The sequence below is a fragment of the Garra rufa genome, chromosome 15, assembly GCF_049309525.1.
Source record: "Garra rufa chromosome 15, GarRuf1.0, whole genome shotgun sequence".
Lineage (NCBI taxonomy): Eukaryota > Metazoa > Chordata > Actinopteri > Cypriniformes > Cyprinidae > Garra > Garra rufa.
Window position 1 is genome coordinate 1344450 of NC_133375.1, and position 22463 is coordinate 1366912.

At 35.9% G+C, this 22463-nt stretch overlaps 2 protein-coding genes across 6 annotated transcripts in view; both read left to right on the forward strand.

The window, feature by feature from the left end:
- The window catches only part of ogdha (oxoglutarate dehydrogenase a), a 39053-nt gene extending 23256 nt beyond the window's left edge, over positions 1–15797 (forward strand). For all 5 annotated transcript variants that reach the window (XM_073819623.1, XM_073819619.1, XM_073819621.1 and 2 more), the window contains 18 exons: positions 732–886; positions 2790–2936; positions 3050–3140; positions 3239–3418; positions 5980–6108; positions 6201–6380; positions 6467–6619; positions 6713–6815; positions 9436–9564; positions 9650–9800; positions 10328–10455; positions 10555–10733; positions 10843–10914; positions 11015–11140; positions 11234–11306; positions 12603–12766; positions 12855–13009; positions 14634–15797. In XM_073819623.1, coding sequence (XP_073675724.1) covers positions 732–886; positions 2790–2936; positions 3050–3140; positions 3239–3418; positions 5980–6108; positions 6201–6380; positions 6467–6619; positions 6713–6815; positions 9436–9564; positions 9650–9800; positions 10328–10455; positions 10555–10733; positions 10843–10914; positions 11015–11140; positions 11234–11306; positions 12603–12766; positions 12855–13009; positions 14634–14754 — 2436 coding nt within the window. In that variant the 3' untranslated portion in view covers positions 14755–15797. The remainder of the gene's footprint in view (positions 1–731; positions 887–2789; positions 2937–3049; positions 3141–3238; positions 3419–5979; positions 6109–6200; positions 6381–6466; positions 6620–6712; positions 6816–9435; positions 9565–9649; positions 9801–10327; positions 10456–10554; positions 10734–10842; positions 10915–11014; positions 11141–11233; positions 11307–12602; positions 12767–12854; positions 13010–14633) is intronic.
- Positions 15798–17452: 1655 nt separating this feature from the next.
- On the forward strand, positions 17453–22129 carry ppiaa (peptidylprolyl isomerase Aa (cyclophilin A)). The gene is made up of 5 exons (XM_073819033.1): positions 17453–17605; positions 18973–19003; positions 20229–20317; positions 21482–21654; positions 21743–22129. The coding sequence occupies exons 1-5, from the start codon at positions 17537–17539 to the stop codon at positions 21873–21875; spliced, it is 495 nt and encodes a 164-aa protein (XP_073675134.1). The 5' UTR covers positions 17453–17536; the 3' UTR covers positions 21876–22129.
- The last annotated feature ends 334 nt before the right edge of the window (positions 22130–22463 follow it).

Here is a 22463-nt window from a genome sequence, read left to right on the forward strand (position 1 = left end):
TGTCCTAAGACACGAAACGATCGGTTTTTGTGAGAAACTGAACCGTATTTATATCATTTTTTGCCTTTGATACACAGCCACGTCCATCTGTCATGAGCACGAGCTCATAAATACTGTTCAGTTTCTCACAAAAAACGATCGTTTTGTGTCTTCGAGCCGCAGGGTGTAATTTGTATTTGTCTGTGCATGTTTATTTTACTTTTAAAGGTTTGGTGCCCATCCACTCACATTATTTGACTGACAAACTGCACGGGTTTTTGTTAAAAATCTTTGTTTGTGTTCTGCTGAGGAAACAAAGTCACCTACATCTTGGATGCCCTGAGGGTAAGCAGATACACATCAAATTTCCATTTTTGGGTGAACTATCCCTTTAAATATTTAATATACATTTAATACCCATCCTGCTTTAATACATTTAATACCCCATGCCTTCCAATATTGTTGTGTACAATGGTTTTGGAGTTAAAAAGGCATTGAACAATAAATCTCATCTCTATTGTTTTTAAAGGTATTGTAGTAGCAATGTTCCAAAGTCCCCCAGGCACATTGTTTCACATTAAATATTAATATTTAATATTTTATTTTAATATTTTATTGCTAAACAAATCCCATAATTAAGAACTTGGATTCATGTTTTTGTTAAATGGTTGGATACTGTATTGGGTGTCATTTTTGTCACTTCGTGTAGTGTTCTCTTTTGAGTTTGGTTGCTAAAATGTTGTGTTTCACAGATGGCGTATTGCCAGCATATAGGGGTTGAGTTCATGTTCATCAATGATCTGGACCAGTGTCAGTGGATCAGACAAAAGTTTGAGAGGCCTGGAGTCATGCAGTTCAGCCTGGAGGAGAAGAGAACACTGCTGGCTCGCATGGTCCGCTCCACCAGGTATTAAACGTTTTCTTTAATACTTTTTTTTGAATGTTTGAGTCAGTCTGAACTAGTGTTGTCACGATACCAAAATTTTGACTCTGATACGATACCTCACTGAAATATCTTGATACTACTAACTGAACCGATACTACAAGAAAAACATAGAACGACAGGTAAAGTAAATGAATAATAGATGATCCAAATGGAGTTATAGTTATTTTATCTATTTAAAAAAAAGCATTTCATCCCCCTTTAAAAAAATAATTAAATAATTAAAATCACATGCCAGTGCCACTACATGGGACCATGGTGGGCAACTACCGAGCCTACATATATGTAGAGATCTTTGATAAGAGATAAAAGGATAAAGCCAAATCTTATTTCATGATATAGAAATTTAATTTCACTATAACAATTTTTCATGATATAGTAATTTTTTGTTATTTTATCTTTGTTATTAATAATAAAAACATAGATGCAAGCAACAAACTAAAGGACCAATACAAGAAAACAAAGACAAATGAAACTGACAAATTCCATTTGTATTTTTTTATTTAATTTTTTCAAATTCATTTGAATTTTTTCCGTTTTTACTATTTTAATGGTTACTTTAAAAAATATTAATCAAAAAGCATGTCTAATTAATTGAAATCATGAAACGTACACAATTTAATAGCATTTTCTTAATTTTAACAAAAAAAAGACATTTTAAAGCCCTATAAAATACGTTTTTTGTTTTTCTTTTTTACATTTAGTTTTGTTTTTAGCTAATTCTGTGAATCTGTTTTCTATGAATTTCATTTTAATCATTTCATTAAATGTTCATCAAAAAAGCATGTCTTATTAATTTATAAAGATTAGATTTGAAAAAAAAATAGTATTTACTTTTTTTTCAGAAATTGTGTTTTTACAACTTATAAATAAATCCTGATAAATGTTTCTGGTAAATATTTCTTATATTGTTTTAATAATATTTCTGTTAGTAGTAGTAGTTGTAGTATCATTACATTAAGTAATATTTCTGTCAAGTAATCTGTCAAGTAATCTATCAATTCGGGAAATCCCCGAATCGATTCTTAATGCGCGTGCTTCACGTAAGAGGATATGAATATTCACCTCTCGTCCTAAAGGTGTCACCATCAGCTGCTTTTTTTGCAGAAAAATCTGGTGATCAAAAATGATTAGGCTGTAGTTAAGAACTGTTACTGTCTTAATTTTTTTACAGTAATGTGCATTTTGCAGTTTGTTTACATGGTGTACAATGGATGCACATATTTATGACTTCTTGTTACAGTGTTCATTTAAAATAAAAGTTGTTTAAAATAAACAACTGTGTGCACCCTATTATTAATGTAGATGTGCATTTCAGTAATAAACTTAAGTAGGAGAGTTTCAGTTACCAGCATTTATATCAAAATATGGATCCCATGTCTGCAAAACTAACATTTTAAATGAAATATTGATAGCTAATCGATATCGAATCAAAATCTAATCTAATCGAAACCATAAAAATAAGAATCGAATCGCCGAATTGGTCACAATACCCAGCCCTAGTAAATTCTGTTTTTATGACTGGATCCCACGATTCCGCCCAATCATAGGACCTTAAATGAACAGTGTTAACACGGCTCGTATCAAAATGCTTTCTTACCGTACCGGTACTAGTAAAATGAGGAATCATACTGTTTTTTTTTTTTTTTTTTTTTTAAGCAGGGTATTGCGATACCCTTTTAGTACTGTATCATGCAGCACTAGTCTGAATAGACACATTACCCGCTGTTTGATTTAAATTAAAGTTGATTTCACACCAAACATTTGACTTGGTGTAACTGTTGAATGTTAAATAGATATTTTGTTCTGGAAACCCATTTTAGATGTTTCCTGCCGCTCTGTAATATCCATGTGCTGGTTTCTGCAGGTTTGAGGAGTTCCTGCAGAGGAAATGGTCATCTGAGAAGCGCTTTGGGCTTGAGGGCTGTGAGAGTCTGATCCCTGCACTCAAAACCATCATTGATAAATCCAGCGAGAAGGGAGTAGACACTGTTATCATGGGAATGCCCCACAGGTAGAAGAAGAGATTCGAATGTGGAAACCAGATATTACAGTGACGTTTATCCTGTTTTGCTGATTCTTGGTATCAGTTTCAAACTCTCTTGTTCAATCTGTTTGTATCTGTAGAGGGCGTCTGAACGTGCTTGCCAACGTGATCCGTAAGGAACTGGAGCAAATTTTCTGTCAGTTTGACTCTAAACTGGAAGCTGCCGATGAGGTCAGTGACGTTTTGTGTATATGTGCACTTTTTCAGATCCTTGTGAACTTAATCATGAAAACTACTGCAACTGATCAAATTTGTCTGTACCTCTACAGGGTTCAGGAGATGTCAAGTACCATTTGGGTATGTACCACAGGAGGATAAATCGTGTGACTGACAGGAATATTACCATGTCATTGGTGGCCAATCCTTCCCATCTGGAAGCGGTGAACCCAGTGGTGCAGGGCAAGACTAAAGCCGAGCAGTTCTACTGCGGAGACACAGACGGCAATCGGGTGAGACATAAAGAAGATCAAACTAAGGCTATATACATTTCCATTCAAAAGATTAGGGTTTTTATGTTTTTTAAGTTTATTTTGCTCACCAAAGCTTCACCAATGCATTTATTGGATCAAAAACAGTAAAATGAGACCATTTGATTACAATTTTAAATAATGTTTTGTATTTTAATATGTTCTAAAATATATTTTATTCCTATGATGGCAAAGCTGAATTTTCAGCATCATTACTCCAGTCTTCAGTGCCACATGACGCTTAAGAAATCATTATAATATGCTAATTAGCTGCTCAAGAAACATGTATTATCAATGTTAAAAACAGTTGTGATGCGCTTATTTATTCTGGAAACCATGATACACATTTTTAGGATTCGTTGGTGAATATAAAGTTTAAAAGAACAGCTTTTATTTTTAAATATAAATATTTTGTAACATGAATATGAATGCCTTTACTGTCACATCAGGTTTTTTTCACTGCTGAAAAAAAAGTATTGATTTAGTGAAAGACATCTTACTGTCCGCAAACTTTTGAATGGTAGTGTATATAGTGTATAATTTTCCTAACAATATAGCATTAATACTTTGGTCCTTGGATATATATTAAGTGTTCATTCATATGAAGTTCTACAGTTCAGTTAATGAAGCAGGTTGTCTAAATAAGCTTTAAAAATTTTTTTTAATGTAACACTCACTTAAAATTAATCTTTTTAAAAATGTATAATACTAATAACATACTTGTAGCACTGTTAAATATAATCTGTAGCAGTGTTGTTTTTGACAACCATCTTAGATTTAGTCTTAGTCTTTTGGACTAAAATGGTTATTAGTTTTAGTCAAATTTTAGTCACTTCTATATGTGATAGTTTTAGTCCAGTTTTAGTCGACGAAAAGTCAAAAAGGTTTTAGTCTAGTTTTAGTCAAAAAAAGGGGGGAAAGTAGTCTTTTAGCAAATTAATGTAGGTCAGTAAGTATTTTGCTGTTGGGTAGTGTCACTTATAAGTTCTGAAAATAGCAGATCTATAGTTCAACACAATGTGAGCTTCCGGATCGACTATTTTCACCAATAATTACAATAATGAAGGAATGTTTTAAAACATAAAAGACAAACAAGGATGGAATGCTAAAACGGCTTGCCATAGTAGTATGGCAAAGAGTATTTAATGCTAAAACGGCTTGCCATATTTTCCGGTTTTAATTGGCATGCACAATAAGCAGAAATGTCATGCATTTTAAACGTCTGACGGACCACCCACTAACATTTTCGTCTATTCTCGTCTTGTCAACGAAAACTCACACACGTCTCGTCATGTTTTAGTCATCAACGAGCCAATTTTATCTCGTCAACGTCTCGTTATCGTCATGGAAAAAAGTGGCGTCAACGAAATGATTTCGTCATTTTCGTCAAAACAACACTGATCTGTAGACAATCTTAAAATGATTATCCATTATTCATACTGTACATTATGAAATTGCATAAATTTATATGTAGCATTTAAAATGTCTGATTTTAGTGTTTTTGTATGGAGTTGATTTAATGATTTATTGATTTAACAATATAATTAATAATCATATATAATAATTGATGTATTCATCATAACTTAAACAGTGGCATTAGCTTATATGTACACTTCTGTTCAAAAGTTTGGGATCAGTAAATTTTTTTGTTTGTTTTTTTTAAAGAATTATTTTATGCTCATCAAGGCTGCATTTATTTGATTAAAAATACAGATAAAAACAATAATATTGTGAAATATTATTGCAATTTAAATTCATGGTTTTATATTTTAATACACTTTAAAATAGAATTTATTACTGTGATCAAAGCTGAATTTTAGCATTACTCTTCACATGTCACATGATCCTTCAGAAATCATACTAATGATATCTTATTATCAATGTTGGAAACTTGTGCTACTTAATATTTTTTTGGAACGTTTCATACTTGTATCTGCATTCTTTGATAAATAAAACAGTATAAAGCTTTTATTTAAAATAGAAAGCTTTTGTAACAATATACAACACAGTTCAAAGTTTGGGGTCAGTATTTTTTTTTTTTTTTTAAAGAAATTAATACATTTTTAATCAAATAATACTGAAGTATCACAGGTCCAAAAAAATATTAAGCAGTAATGTTTCCAACATTGATAAATCAGTATATTAGAATAATTTCTGAAGGATTGCGTGACACTGAAGACTGGAGTAATGATGCTGAAAATTCAGTTTTGCATCACAGTAATAAATTATGCTTTATAGTATATTAAAACAGAAAACGGTTTGTTTTGTTTTAATTGCAATATTTCATAATATTACTTTTTTCTGTATTGATCAAATAAATGGAACTTTGATGAGCATAAGAGGAGACTTTGAAAAAATTAAAAATCTTACTGACCCCAAACTTTTAAACAACAGAATTTAGTATCGGTGCATACCTAGTATATTTAAGATGTATTTTGAATGGCTCTGTTATGATGAATTCAAATCCTGTTTTTAATTACATACCCCTCATAGAACCAACAGCTTTTGAAATGCTCTTTCCTTTGTGTTTTTTTTTTTTTCAGGTGATGTCCATTCTTCTGCATGGTGACGCTGCATTTGCAGGTCAGGGCATCGTCTATGAAACCTTCCATCTGAGCGATCTGCCGTCCTACACCACACATGGCACTGTGCACGTGGTGGTCAACAACCAGGTACACGTGCACAAACGAACCCGTGTGTGAAAATACATGCCAACACACCGCATCAGATGTCATCTTAACACCCCTCTGCATCTCTTTCTCAGATCGGTTTCACCACAGATCCTCGAATGGCACGTTCCTCTCCGTATCCAACTGATGTTGCCCGTGTGGTCAATGCCCCCATATTCCATGTCAACGCAGACGATCCTGAAGCTGTTATGTACGTGTGCAACGTGGCGGCAGAGTGGAGAGCCACCTTCCACAAAGATGTGGTTGTGGACCTGGTGAGAGTTTGTTTTATAAACATGTTATTCTGACTTATTGTTACAGTTCATGACATTAATCAGGAATATGACTTTTTTCCTTTTAGGTATGTTACCGCCGCAATGGCCACAACGAGATGGATGAGCCGATGTTCACCCAGCCGCTGATGTATAAACAGATCAAGAAACAGAAAGGAGTTCTGCAGAAATATGCTGAGAAGCTCATCGCCGAAGGCGCCTGTTCACGACAGGAGTATGAGGTCAGACAGCCAGTCCTGGCCAATCAGCTGCATTGTATCTTCAGCTAGTCTTGCTAAAGTGTTTTCATCTGTTTCTTGTCTCTCTCTCCACAGGAAGAGATTTCCAAATATGACAAAATCTGTGAGGAAGCTCATGCTCGCTCAAAGGATGAGAAGATCCTCCACATCAAGCACTGGCTGGACTCCCCCTGGCCAGGTGTGTGCAAACATGGATCTTATTGAATGACATTCTTGAATTATGACATAATTTGTTGAAGCAATACTGTCTTGGAAGGTGTGTCCACAGGCCGTCCATAAATCGTTCATTGCATATTTCATACATATTGCATATATGGCCTTAATGTTGCAATGAAACAGAATTAGTGACAGAAATTTTCTTCCATATTCCATACACTAAATAATCGGAAAAGAAAAATGTATGATGTAAATGATGCATCTTACTGAAATATGTAGTAGAAAAACCATTAAAGATTTAAGTTGTTTAAAGTCCACATTTGTTTTATACATATTTTGGAATATAGGGGGCGCTTCGAGGATGTGCTCCTTTTTTCATGGTGCTGTTTATTGTGATTAGGGTCCCTGGTCCACCGGTTAAAAAAAAAAACCAAAACATTAGGTTCCCACCACCATGTTTGACAGTGGGGATGGTGTTCTTAGGATTGAAGGCTTCTCCTTTTTACGCCAAATGAAGGCTACATCATTGTGGCCAAACTATTTTTTTTTTTTGTTTCATCTGACCATAAAACAGAAGATCAGAAGTCTTCTTTGTCCAGATGAGCATTTGCAAAGGCCAATACCAAAGGCAGGTGTCGCTTTTGGCTTCCGACCACGTCCTCTGAGATTTTTCACAGTGAGGAACGTCTTGTATTTTTCGAATGCGATATTAAGCTCGATATGGCGTAGCTTGTCAGAGATTTATGTCTCTGTGTATCAATTGCCGCTCCAGTGGAACCTGAGCGGAACGCACGTGATGGAGATTTACTACTAATCAAAGCACCGGCTTCATTGACTAAACGCGCCTCACAATATCGTTCGATATATTGCACAGCCCTACTTTGTACTGTAGCCACTGGAACTTTAAAACATTTAGATATGGTCTTATAGCTAGGGCTGGGAATCGATTCCTCGATTCCGAGGCATTGGGAATCGAGAGTGGATTCCAACGTTTGGAATCGATCCTCTCATGGGGAATCGACTCCTCATTCAGAGCCGTTTTCAGTTCAACAAAACTTACCTCTTAAACGGAAGGCTGCATTCCATGAAGGCTGCATTTCGGCTGCAAGTCATCAAACGTCGATTGACGAAAATAAACTTAATAAAAACGACTTATTAGTCATTACTAAACTCGTCTGAGTTTAAGGATGCAGCCTTCAGTTTGAGAAGCACCCATTAATTTGCCACTTGCTCGCTAATAGTTATTATAGTATGACACATTTCCAAGAAAAGATTTGTTCGGATAGATCATTAAATGAACCGGTTCAAAAAACGATTCAGATGTTATTTTACGGGAGAACTGGCTCGTTGTTGTCCACAATTTTGAGCGCTGCACGACAGAATAGATCATGATGGGTCTTGATCTTATTTACATCTTAAATAAATGCAAATTTTAATCTTTCTATCAGCCAATGATAACTCTGAAAGAAAACGCAGAGAGCACGTATAGTGGCCGAGAGCACATCTGGTTGACAGCTATATGCCACGAGCTCTTATATCAGTGTTGTTGTTAAAGTTCTGTTTATTTTGTTTCAGTGTACAGTTTGCTAATTTTGTCATTTTATACACGTCACGTCTTGTTTTATTCATGTTTTTATACAGGTTTATTCATTTATTCTTGTTTTCTTATATATATATATATATATATAAGAAAACAAGAATAAATGAATAAACCTGTATAAAAACATGAATAAAACAAGACGTGACGTGTATATATATATATATATATATATATATATTATTATTTTTTTTTTTTTTTTTTTTTTTTTTTTTTACAAATGAAGCTTCATATTATGAGAAAGTAACTTTATACGACCTTTACATCCTGCATTCATTGCGAAATTAGCTTCCTCCAATCCAAAAAACAAGAATCGAAAAAGAATCGAAACAACAGTGGGGAAACGATTCTGGAATCGAATCCAATCGATTCCAGAACCAGGAATCGGAATCGATTCCAAAATTTTCGGAATCGAACAGCCCTACTTCTAGCCCTTTCCTGACTTGTGAGCAGCCACAATGCGCAGCCATAGGTCCTCAGTGAGCTCCTTATTCTTAGCCATAACTGTCCACAAACCAACTGCAGAGAGCTTCTGTTTTTCAGTTGAGTTGATTAAAACAGCTGTTCCCAATGAATCAGGGTAATTAGGATGCTTTAGAAAAGCTTGGACTGTTTGGAATGGTATAGAACTTTGGATTTTCCCATAGACTGTGACAGTTTGCAAAGTATGTACAAATTTTGTACATGTAGTAATGATAATGTAATAATATGTAATAGTAGTAATAATAATAATAATAATATTTATTATTATGTAATTCTATTTACTTTTAGAATCATGTCCATGACTTTTTTGTGTTCACATTGCGTGTGCCAAAACCCTTACCTAACCTAACATAAAATTTTAGATCAAAAATTGCTGAAGAGCACCAGAGGGTTAAACGTTAAATGCTCCGGGTTGCATCTTCCTGTGACCATCTGCAATATGTGCCAGACTTGATGTTGTGAAGTCAAACATCTGACAAAGCGAGACTAATTAAAAATGTACAGCATTTTGCTGCTTCATGTGTTTCTACATCTTACAGCAGTCAATGTGTTTGCTATGCAGGTTTTTTCACTCTGGATGGTCAGCCCAAGAGTATGAGCTGCCCGTCCACTGGTCTGTCAGAGGAAGAGCTGACCCAAATTGGACAAGTGGCATCATCGGTACCCGTGGAGGACTTCACAATTCATGGAGGTACATTAGTCCTGCAAATTAGTAAATAAATATGCACATCTCATGCATTCTCTTACTATAATACTCGTCTTCCCTTCACGTACAGGTCTGAGTCGTATTCTGAAGGGCCGTGGTGACATGATCAAGAACAGGACAGTGGACTGGGCTCTGGGAGAGTACATGGCCTTTGGCTCTCTGCTCAAGGAGGGCATCCATGTGCGTCTCAGTGGCCAAGATGTGGAGAGAGGAACCTTCAGGTATTATTGTATACACATATGTCTGTTTAATAGACCATTTGTGACCCTGGACCACAAATAAGGGTCAAAATTTTGAGATTATAAAATGAGATTTATACACAAGTATAAACATAAGAAAGCTTTCCATTGATGTATGGTTTGTTAGGATAGGACAATATTTGGCTGAGATTCAACAATTTGAAAATCTGGAATCTAAGGGTGCTAAAAAAAAAATCAAATTATCGAGAAAATCACTTTTAAATTTATCCAAATTACGTTCTTAGCAATGCATATTACTAATCAATAATTAAGTTTTGATATATTTATGGTAGGACATTTACAAAATATTTTTTTATGGAACATGACCTTTAGTTGATATCATAATGATTTTTGGCATAAAAGAAAAATTGATCATTTTGACCAATACTATGTATTGTTGGCTATTGCTACAAATATGGTTTTGTGGTTCAGGGTTACATTTTTGAGCAATATTTTGGATCTTAGCTTAGTGTAAGAGATCACTAACCTGTTCCTTGTTCCACTCGCAGTCACCGTCACCATGTTCTCCATGATCAGAACGTTGACAAGAGGATCTGCATTCCCATGAACCACCTGTCACCTAACCAAGCCCCGTACACCGTCTGCAATAGCTCTCTGTCTGAGTACGGAGTACTAGGTATCCAGACCCTCACAGTACATGTTAAAATGATCTCTGAAAGGTAGAGGACGCTCATGGAAAGTAATGTTGTCTTTTATTCTGTGTGACTTTCTTTAGGTTTTGAGTTGGGCTTTGCTATGGCCAGTCCCAATGCACTGGTTCTATGGGAGGCCCAGTTTGGAGACTTCCATAACACTGCTCAGTGTATAATCGATCAGTTCATCTCCCCTGGCCAGGCTAAATGGGTCCGCCAGAATGGCATTGTCTTACTGCTGCCACATGGCATGGAGGGCATGGTAAGGCTATTATTACTTCGAAATCATTCAACTTTTTTCTATTTGCACACTTAACCCATATGTACTGGCTGTAAATGAGCTGATTTGGGTTTATTTTGTTCCTTCACAGGGTCCCGAGCACTCATCTGCTCGTCCAGAACGCTTCCTGCAGATGTGCAACGATGACCCTGACTTTAACCCTGTAAGACTGTCTGCCTAACGTCTCTAAATGTTAATAGTGTTGGTATAAGCAAAGATTTTATAATCTGAATATATCAATGTACCTTTTATTTTGACTGCAGAAAATCACGGACGACTTTGATGTGCGTCAGCTGTATGACTGCAACTGGATTGTTGTAAACTGCTCAAATCCCGCCAATTATTTCCATGTAATAAGGAGGCAGATTCTTCTTCCGTTCAGGAAACCAGTGAGTTCAGCTTTATGAGAGCATCTAGATGTTCATGCATCACTAGTGCTTGAATGTTTAGTATTTTTAACTGGTTTATTTCCTTGTTTTTAGCTTATTGTCTTCACCCCCAAATCTCTGCTGCGTCATCCAGAGGCCAAGTCTAACTTTGACCAGATGCTACCAGGTCAGAAAGTGTTTCTTGCTGTTATCTCAGAATTGTGTAATATAAACTTGTAATTGTGAAAAATATAGTCGCAGTTCTAAGAAAAGAAGTCAGAATTGTAATATATAAACTTGTAATTGTGCCTTTTTTTCAGAATTGCGTGATATAAACTCGTAAAAAATAATGTTGCAGTTCTGAGAAATGAAGTCAATTGTGAGATAAAGTCGCAGTTGTGTGACTTTTTCAGAATTGTGTGATATGAACTTATAGTTGTGAAAAATAAAATTGCAGTTCTGAGAAATGAAGTCAATTGTGAGATAAAAACTCACAGTTGTGACTCAGAATTTCGTGATATAAACTTGTGAAAAATAATGTTGCAGTTCTGAGAAATGAAGTCAATTGCGAGATATAAAGTCACAGTTTTGACTCTTTCAGAATTTCATGATATAAACCTGTAGTTGTGAAAAAAGAAAGGTGCAGTTCTAAGAAATGAAGTAAGAATTGCTAGATATAATCTCAGAATTCTGACTTTTTTTTCAGAATTGTGAGTTTATCTTGCAATTGTGACCTTTTTACTCAGAATTGTGTGATATGAATTTGTAGTTGCAAAAAATAATGTTGCAGTTCTGAGATAAACTCGCAGTTGTGACTTTTTCAGAATTGCATTATAAAAACTTTATCTCACAACTAACTTTATTTCTCAGAAAAGTTTATATAGTCACAGTTGTGACTTTCAGAATTGTGTGATAAACTATCAAGTTAGTTGTGAGATATGAACTCACAACTGTGACTTAGAATTGCGTGATATAAACTTGCAGTTGTGAAAAAGTCACAGTTCTGAGAAATGAAGTCAATTGTGAGAAATTAAGTCAGTTGTGAGATATAAACTCGCAATTGTGACTTTCAGAATTGTGATATAGTTATGAGCGTTCTAAAAAAAAAAAGTCAGAATTATGAGTTTATATCTTAAAAGTGTGACCTTTGTTTTAATTCGCAATTCTGAGAAAAAAACGCCAGATTTGTAAGATAAAAAGTCGTAATTACCATTTTTTTAATTCAGTGGTGGAAACAGGCTTCTATAATTCTATGATAGTATTTTTCACATGTAAAGAACAAATAAAAAGGAAGTAAATAATGTAACTAACCGTACACTTGACAGTCTGGTAACTATGTGTGCACTGGGAATTACATTTTCTCAAATAAATACCAGTTAATACTCATTCAACATGCAGTACTCGATAAATATGACATAACAGCAACGAAATGTGTATAGAACAACTTCTAAATAAGCAACACTATCTATGTGTGTCCATTCAGGCACTCATTTCCAGCGCGTGATCCCAGATGATGGACCGGTAACTCAGAACCCCTCAGGGGTGAAGCGCATCGTTTTCTGTACAGGAAAAATCTATTACGAGCTCAAGCGTGAACGCAAAACACTTAACATGGAGGACTCTGTGGCCATCACTCGCATTGAGCAGGTACCACTGTCTTCAGTAGAACATCAGCAATGCTTGCTTGCTTTCATTCTTGTATGATGGTCTGATTCTCTCTCTCGCTCCTCCCCAGCTCTCTCCTTTCCCATTTGACCTGGTGAAGGCAGAGACTGACAAATATCCCAATGCTGACCTGGTCTGGTGTCAAGAGGAGCATAAGAACCAGGGATACTATGACTACGTCAAGCCTCGCATGCGCACCACCATTGAACGTGCCAAGCCTGTCTGGTAAACTCTCGTCTTATAATTAGGGGTCATTCTATAGAATTGGTCTATAGTAAGAGTTGGAAACATCTTGAAAATGTATGCAAATTGTATAATATCCTAGGTACAAATTTCTAGTAATTGTGCAGTTTATTCTCATTTTGTATTTTCAGAAAGGTTTGGAATATTTGTCCTCTCCCCAAATTTGTCACTACCGAAACACAGGAAGGGTTATATTGGCCTTTTAAGATTTTGCTTATGTCTACATTGTAAATATATATATTTTGCTATTTTATTCATTTTGTTTAGAGGCAAGTCAAAAACAATTAAATTTTTAACAATATTTCAAGTGTGATTTATGAGATTTGTTGTATTTTGAACATCTTAGTTGATAATTCAGTATACTTTATTATTGACAACATCCCATGTTTCGGTTATGACTGCACACATTTGGTAGTGACAGTAATGTTTTAGTTGCGACCACATCACAGAATTTTAACCCACATACTAAAAATGCAAAAAAAAAAAAGTTATGCAAAAAATGCATAACTACTAAAATTGTTTATTTCCCATAAATATGAGGATTGTGTGTTCCCTTTTGTCACTACCGAAACAATTGGTTGGAACTGTTACGGTAGTGAAAGATTTGATGTCACTACTGAAACTTCACTAAATGTTTCAGTCATAACTGTTTTGGTAGTGACAATTTTAGATACTTTTGAACCTAGCACATGGTTAGCTAGCACAGTTCTGCACTGTTGTACGCATATAAAAACTAAATGTTATATAATAACTCCCAAAAAAGTGTGCTTAATTGCAGAAAAAAAAATGTTCGGTAATGTTTTTTTTTAGACTTTTGAACACATTTACCTCAAATTGATGGGGCCTATCTACTCACCATGTCGCTATGAGAAAGGGACACATTAATATTTTCTTGTCATAAACGCATCTCATTTTCATAAGTTGAAATTTAGGGGTTAGGCTTCAGGACTGCCACCTCCCAATTGAAAGTACCCAAAAGCAACTTACTAAAGAGGACAATGGAAGCCATAAAAAACAACATGCAAGTGCTATGACAAATCTCATTTAGCCTAACACAGTACACGTATCAATATTTTTTAAATTATATAATAAATAAAAAGGAGATGGAATACAACAAGAACAGAGAAGCTAGTGTTATTTTTTTTTTACAAGCAGTAAGTAAATAGAGAATAAATCTAAAAGGGCAAGTTTTTTATAGAATAGAATTAGAATAGAGGGTCAAATAAAGATGGAAGAGATGTGTTTTTAGCCGATTCTTGAAGATAGTTAGGGAATCTGATTGAGTTGGGCAGGTCATTCCACTAGAAGGGTACATTTAATGTGAAAGTCAGTGAAAGTGATATTGTGCCTCTTTGGGATGGCACAATAATGTGCTGTTCACTTGCAGAACAGCTATTGGTAGCCAATGCAAACTGATGAGGACAGGTATGACGTGCGTTATTTTAAACATTATTCTGGGTTTTAATAGATAATAGAAGGATCTTAGTAAACATCTAAGATTTTAACTGAAGTTTGCACCAGTTTTGTAGATTGGCCCATAGAGCCGTGACACTCCAAGTGCTCTATATTTTTTACCAATCCCCACTCCATCTGTTTGTGTGCGCAGGTATGCCGGCCGTGATCCTGCCGCCGCCCCGGCTACTGGAAATAAGAAAAACCATCTTATGGAGCTGAAGCGTTTGCTCGACACTGCCTTCAACCTGGACGCCTTCAAAGACCATGTCTAAATCTGTCCTTCAGTCCACAAAGAAAACGAAAACTCACAAACACCCCATTCACCCGGCAACCAAATACACTACACCAAACCGTTTTATCCCTAGAGAACAGCGATAGTTCATCCAATGTGTCAGATTTGCAAAACACACTCTCCTAGACTCACACACTCTTGCATGAATTGACAATTTTTTTAGTTAATTGTTCATTTTAAGCCTTTGTGGAAGAGATTCTCTTGCTTTAAGCATAACAGCACAAATGTTGATTTGAATAGACCCAATGTATTTTCAACCAAAGCACAGTTCCAAACCTGTTACTCCAAACTCACTATTAAGCTTTTCCCCAAGCTTTCATGTAGGGTTGTTGGTATCCCAATGGCTTTAATTTGTAAGTTTGTGTTTTCTTTAGTTTTTCTTTATTGATAATTGTGGGCTTAATTCAGAATAATGGAGAATTTTGGCACATACATCGGCAGTGTCTCAGTAGTGGGCAAAATTGTAAAGTAAGTGGTAAAAACGACACTTTATCTGTACCTTTGCACTGTTTTCTGGTAAGAGGAAAAAAACGGTTGGTTCTCTGAAGCAGATGGTGTTGCAGTTGTATGATTGTATTTATGTAAAAATGACTTTGTATTCAGAAGAGGCAAGACTTGGTGTCAAAATCAGGACTGTGGAATTTTTTTGTGGCACCTTAACATGTATGTGCCTCTGTTCTGGTTCCAAATCATTGTCTATAGATGACATTGTATGCTCTGCACGCTCGGCTAATCATTGATGCAGCCTGCTGCAGATAAAAACCCCTTCAGAATTCAAATCCTCCTGTGCCATCTGGTAACGTGTGCCATACAGCCCAGCCCAGCCGCAGGAACATTTAATATGGCAAGCAAGACAGAATTACACCTGTTTGTGGTCGCTCTTTTAAATAGAAACCGATGACATCTTTTTGGCTTTTTCAAAGTGAGAGAGCAAATGATTTTATTTATTTTGGTTTTTCGAGGATTAAGATTCTGTCCTCGCAACGGTTTAGCTTCCTACAATAAACTCATTATCTTCTCAAATGTTTGAAGTTGTTCTTTTATTATTAAAGAAACTGGATTGTGTCCAATCAGGTGAAATGGCATGCGATTTCTGAGGTTTCATTTGATTTTAAATTAAGCGTTATTAAAATAATCCAACATGTAAACCTTTATTGCATTGCAACATTGAATTATTTTTACATTATGTTGTTTAATTAAAGAACGGTTATTGAAAATTCTGCAATCACAAAATGCATGTTATTTTTTTTTTTTGTACTACCTGAATAAGATATTTCACATCAGAGACGTTTACAAATAGAAAAAACCTGAATGATCCACAGCTGTTTTTTTGTTTGTTTGTTTGTTTTTGTTTAGTGACGGTTGTTTATAAGTCCTTTGTTTGTCCTGAACAGTTAAACTGCTCGCTGTTCTTCAGAAAAATCCTTCAGGTCCCACAAATTCTTTGCTTTTTTTTTTTTTTTTAGAATTTCTGTGTATTTGAACCCTTTCCAACAATGACGGTATGATTTTGAGATCCATCTTTTCACACTGAGGACAACGGAGGGACTCAAATGCAACTATTACAGAAGGTTCAAACACTCACTGATGCTACAGAAGGAAACACAATGCATTAAAATTAAAAAAAAACTTTTTAAATTTTAAGATCAGGGTAAATTTCACTTATTTTGTCTTCGGGGAAACGCAATTATCTTCTGTTATTTCTGAGGGGTTGTACTAAATGAAAAAATAAGATATATGTGACCCTGGACTACTAAACTAGTCATAAGGGTATGTCATTTTTTTTTTTTTTTATTATCTCAATTTTGAATTGAGATAATTTGATATCTGAAAAGCTGAATAAATTAGCTATCCATTGATGTATGTTTGTTAGGATAGGACAATATTTGGTCAAGATGCAACAATTTGAATATCTGAAATCTAAGGGTGCCAAAAAAAACTAAATGAAAAAATCGTCTTTAAAGTTGTTCAAATGAAGTTCTTAGCAATGCATACTGTCATTGTTGGAAAGGGTTCAAATACACAAAAAGGCTGAAAACCCAAAGAGTTTGTGTAACCTAAAGGATTTTTCTGAAGAACAGTGGGTAGTTTAACTGTTCATGACATCTCTCATGGTCAGTACTAAATAAAATATAACATGCGTTTTGTAGGGCCCCTGTTATTTTGCACAAGTAATTAACATTTGCAGATTCTGCAAGGTGTATGAAAACTTTTGACCTCATCTGTATATTAACTTTGTAAGTTCCAGTTATTAAAAAGTTTGTCATAATTACAGCCGCACATTTATTATGTGACCTATAATATCTTATAGGAGGGGCTTTTTAAAATTGTGTGGGACAGTGAGCGCCCTAAATCCTTGGTTTCCCTGAATGCATAATGCATGAAATGCAGTCCAGGCATTAAGATATCGTTCTATTTCAGTACTAAAATAAATGACTAACATTTACTGCATGTGTACTCGTTTGAAATAACACCTCATCTAAAACAGGACACATATCTTTAATATTCCTTTTAAAGTATCACTGCTCAAGCCGCGTTTCCTAAAAGCGCGTCTCAAAGCAGCCATTTCATTGGTTCATCTTCGTGTCACTCAAAGCATTGAAGCGTTCTAATTGGACAGATGTGGCATCATGCCGTACCTCTCCGGTAATTATATAGCTTAGCGGCCTTCATCCGGTCTTTTCTCCATTCCAAGGCAGCCAGTGACACACGGTTCACGCGTTTCAGCCCAGCATCATCTAAACGCAAAAGAAACTAAAGCCATGGCAAGGCCCAGAGTTTTCTTCGACCTCACCGCCAACGGCAATCCACTCGGAAGAGTGATAATGGAGGTAAAGTTGCACGCAGTATTCATAATTTCAAAGTATTTCAACATTTTTTAATTGCAAGTCTAATTTATCACTCTCTACACTAGAGTATTGACATTTTTTCTGCAAGTCGTGTAAACCCGCTAAGCTACTATGCTATGTTTAACATAAATCCTGCAGAAGTTGAACTTGAATATTCATAAGTGTTGCATTCCTGCATGACAAATCCCGTTATTCTGTAATGTCTAACCTGGCTAACCAAAGCAGGACCTTTAACCGAAGGGTGTACACTCCCAGCCAAAAAATGCTTGCTGATTACATTACCATTTAAACTCGTTTGCAATTTTGCAGTTTTGTGCAGTGAGCAACCTTTATGATGGGAATCTATCAGTATGTAGGGTTTTAATGTTAGAGTTAATTGATAAGACTATACATTATTATTCATTTCGAGTAAGTTAGTGATGCTGTTTATTTGCAGAAAACCGTTATTTCGGTGTCCGTGAATGATGGTAGGCCGCGTTAACTGCAGTTTCACCTTGTGTATTTTAGTATTATTATTAGTCGTTTTACACAAGAAGAGTGCCCACAGACAGAACGAATAAAGCCTTCTCGGTTCCAGCGCTTGGTTTGGGAAAATCCATGCGGAAACATGTGCAGGAGTCCGCATTGAATGAATGGGCAGGGGCTGCTGCTCCTTTGTTTAACCTGGATTCCCTAAAGGCAACTTTAGTTTGCTCAGGCTGAACTTAAGCTCAAGCTCTGAGACTCAAAAACGGTTTAGCTTTTTTGTCTGAGGAAAGCGCATCCTGCAATCTGAGTGGAAGGATATTCTGGAAAGTTCGGTGGGGTGTATGAGGGGGAAGGGAGGGGGTGGCTTCCTCGCGGTTCTGCGGAGATTTCCATACACGAGTCGCTAGACTCGCCTTTTCATTATGGGTGGAGGTTCCTCTCATTTAACTGTGTATAACGGTTCAGTCAGATAACTAGGGTATTTAAGACACGCAGTGTTTCTGTCAGCGCTGGTAAAAGTAACGTAAATAATTTCTGAGCGGCCATTTTAGTTCAACGTCTAATGTTAGTAAAACTCAGAAATGTCACACTCGTGGTCACTCAGGATTTCTTCTGCGCTCTCGGAGAGACCTCCAAAAATGTAGTGTCACGACTAAGTGTGAATAACGAACATGTGCTGTTTGCACCATAACGTTACCTTGAATTCTCTTTTCCCGCATTGTCGTGTTTTAACTGGCAGCTGCAGTGCGGTCACATGAAGATGAGGCGCTCGTCGCTTATTTGTAGTTTGTCGCGTTGACGGAATGACGTAATCACGCACTGCTGCAGATGGGAATTTACGTTAGTAAATTAATTTGACGTTTTCCTGTTTCTTTCAACAGCTGAGAGCCGATGTTGTCCCCAGAACTGCAGGTATTTATACTTCCTTTCAGTGTTGCCCACTTAGCGATTTTGTCACTAAATTTAGCAGCTTTTTAGACTACCCTAGCAACTTTTTCTTCTAAAGTCACCTAGCAACAAATTTAGCTTTTTTTTACATTTATTTGGCAGCTTTTACCAATAAAAGTCACACATTTTCCATCCTAATTACACAACAAGAGGGAACCAAAGATTGTTTGCAATGCTGATAATTTAATAACTGAATTATTCATTTATGATACACTTTGTTAGTAGCTTGTACCTCAGGTTGTTTATCAGTCAGTACACCGTAAGCAAAATGAAAGATGCTAGTAATTCTCCAGGATATTATCCATTATACATTGTAACCCTATAACCTGCAAAACACATATTACATATTACCTTTCATATTACCATAGTGGATTGTGCCCTATTTTTACAGACTTTTATTAACTCATGTGCGACCTTATGGACATTTTTGTCCATTTCAGTTTTGTTTGTGCCTGTGTTAATGCCAACTGCATGCATTTTGGCTCAGGTGTTTATTTTTATTGAAATTTTAATATTTCACCATTTCCTTAAAAAAAAACAGTTTTACCCTCTGTACAAAAAAATACTCAACTCAGGACCTTAAGGACAAAAATGTCCACATTGAATTATTTTTTTAACCCAGGGCCATTTGACTATAAAATGATGCAATATTTGCTATTAGGCATTCATTCAATTGGCAAGGCTTCAAATTTAATTTTTTTTTTCCTAGATTGTGCCTTTTTTTTTTTTTTTTCCCAAATATGGCATATACAATTTTATTTTTTTAAATCTAACACTACTTAAACAAAACAAAAAAAAAGCCTAAGAATTAATGTTGTTGTTCTTTACTGACACACCCAAGAATTTAATAGGCAAAGACAAAAATTCTGCTCCGCATTTAGTATATGGAAATTACTATTTTTCATTTTTTCATAAAAAAAATGACTGTGTACGTATTCAGTAATTCAATGTATTTAAAATTACTGTTATTTTTATTAATATATTTAACAAACAAATCTAAATGAACACACACAAAATATATTTTTTGCTGAGATTTGATGTTGTGGCTAAGTGACAATGTCATTTAGCAAATTGATCTTTCTTCAGCAAGTTGGCAACAGTGCTTTTTTTAATTTATTATTATTTTCCTTTTTTTCTCTCTCGTTGCGTGTGATTTGAAGCGCTCATCACCTGTCTGTTGTCTTTTCAGAGAACTTCAGGCAGTTGTGCACCGGTCAGCCTGGCTTTGGCTACAAAGGATCCACCTTCCACCGTGTCATCCCCGGCTTCATGTGCCAGGTAAGAAAGATTTAGTCCGCAGGGTCTGAAATTTCCATCTTAACCATGGCTGGTAACACAACTCAATAGCAACTCACTTTGGTGGGTTATGATTGATTACCATGAGCCTCGAACATTTGCAAATAAGCACAAAGAGGGTCGCACACTGTGCAAGAAGCACTTAAATCTTTAACATTTGAGCGTTTTCTATGAGTGTACGCCTGTGTTGTGCTGTGCCACGTGGTTAGTTATCCATTAAATTACATTAACGGTGATTTTGGTCAAAGGTTTTTTTTATGTACTGACTTCACCCTATTCTGGAGGATTGTGTATTGCGCTTTTTTTGCCACTACCGTGTCTTCAATCAAGTGTATGCTTTATATTGAATTATGGCTCTATGAAATCGTTTTTATTATTTCCCAAATTCTGTTTCACTTTTCATTTTTTGGGTTCTTTGGATTTTTTTTCTCACATTTTAATAATCTAGACTCTCTTTTAATGGTTAAATAAAATTGTATTAATCAAAAAGCATGTGTAATTAACTGAAATCATGAAACATTCACAATTTAACAGCAATTTATTAAAATAAATGTTTGTTTGTATACTATAGATGTGTGTACTGTGTATATTTAACATTTTTCCTTAAAATAAATATATATATAGGGCATCTGTGCCCTTCATTTATTGAGAGATGCAGAACATGCAAGGTTCGTATTTAAATGGTATTTTGTGGCTTAATTCTTAAAATTCACCAACACTGTCTGTATTGTTTTGCTATAAGTGTACTGACCTACTTTCAGTTTATTTATCCGAAATTGAGCAAATTTCATGGCATTTTGCATTAAAATTCAGTTTTTTATCACCCTTTCTCTTTCAATTTGCACTAATTTAGACACAATTTAAACTTTTTGAACCCACTTTTCCTTCATACTAGTGATTAGATTCACTGTTCTGAACCTCATTATTTCATGGTATTCACCAGCAATGATCGACTGTCAAATTCAATGACTCACAATTAAAATTTAAATATCAGTAATGACTTTTGAATGGCAGAACTTTTCTGAATGGCTGGTAACTTAATTTCTATCAGTTAAAATTGCATTCAGACCCCGTCCTGAAGTCTTCTGAGATCTTGTTTACATCAGTTTTGCTGTTCGGTTCTAATCTTGAGACCTTTGGATACAGGGAGGCGACTTCACGAACCACAACGGAACTGGTGGAAAGTCCATTTACGGCAACAAGTTTGAGGATGAGAACTTCAACCTGAAACACACCGGCGCTGGCTGCCTGTCCATGGCCAACGCTGGCCCCAACACCAACGGTTCCCAGTTCTTCATCTGCACAGATCTTACTTCATGGTGAGCAAAAGCAACGTGATTGAGCATGTCTTCTGGATCCATGCTGTGAAGCACCTTTGTGCTGACTCTCGTTTTCCTTGTCCCCCAGGCTGGATGGCAAGCACGTTGTCTTCGGACAGGTTGTGGAGGGCTTGGACGTCATCAAGAAAGTGGAGGGCTACGGCTCCAGCAGTGGAAAGACCAGTGCCAAGATCCACGTCGCTGACTGCGGCCAGCTGTAAACACCTCGACCACTAACCTTCACCCAAACCCTAGTCTAGTATCCCTCAGTGCCCCCTTTTCACAAATCCTGCCGCTAACCGCAACATTCCTGTCCAATTTCTACAACCCCTCCTCTGTATCCTTCAGTCATCCATCTTTGTCTTTGACGAGTTGCCTTTGCTGTTTTGTTTTCATTTGCAAATGTAGTCCTGAAGGCCTATAATTTGTGTATCAAAGTCTGAAAATAAAAGGGGAACAATGACGTAAAACTTTACCTTTTTGTTGCCCTTTGTCTTGTTTTTTTTTTTTAGTTTTAATGTTGCTTTAGGGTTAATGCGAGTCAGTTTGATGTTGATCTTGCTCTTTTCAGAGAACTGGCTGATCCAGCTCACAAATCTATCTTAAATTCTTCACTAATCCTCTAGGCAGTTTAACTCCCACAGCGAATCCAGTCACGGCAGTTCGAGTTAACAGACTTGCCCTCCAGACGATTTCTAAGTCTGTTAAAACAGGCTATTGTGATTACATGTGTACATGTGTATGTATATTAAAAAAGCGTTATAGTTTTACTAAATATTGACTTGAATCAAGTTTTTTTTTTTTTTTTT

Coding starts and splice junctions, on each gene's coding strand:
- ppiaa (XM_073819033.1), top strand. CDS start 17,537: ATGGCAAGGCCCAGAGTTTTCTTCGACCTCACCGCCAACGGCAATCCA. Junction 19,004..20,228: donor TGTTGTCCCCAGAACTGCAG/GTATTTATACTT, acceptor TTGTCTTTTCAG/AGAACTTCAGGCAGTTGTGC. Junction 21,655..21,742: donor TGCACAGATCTTACTTCATG/GTGAGCAAAAGC, acceptor CTTGTCCCCCAG/GCTGGATGGCAAGCACGTTG.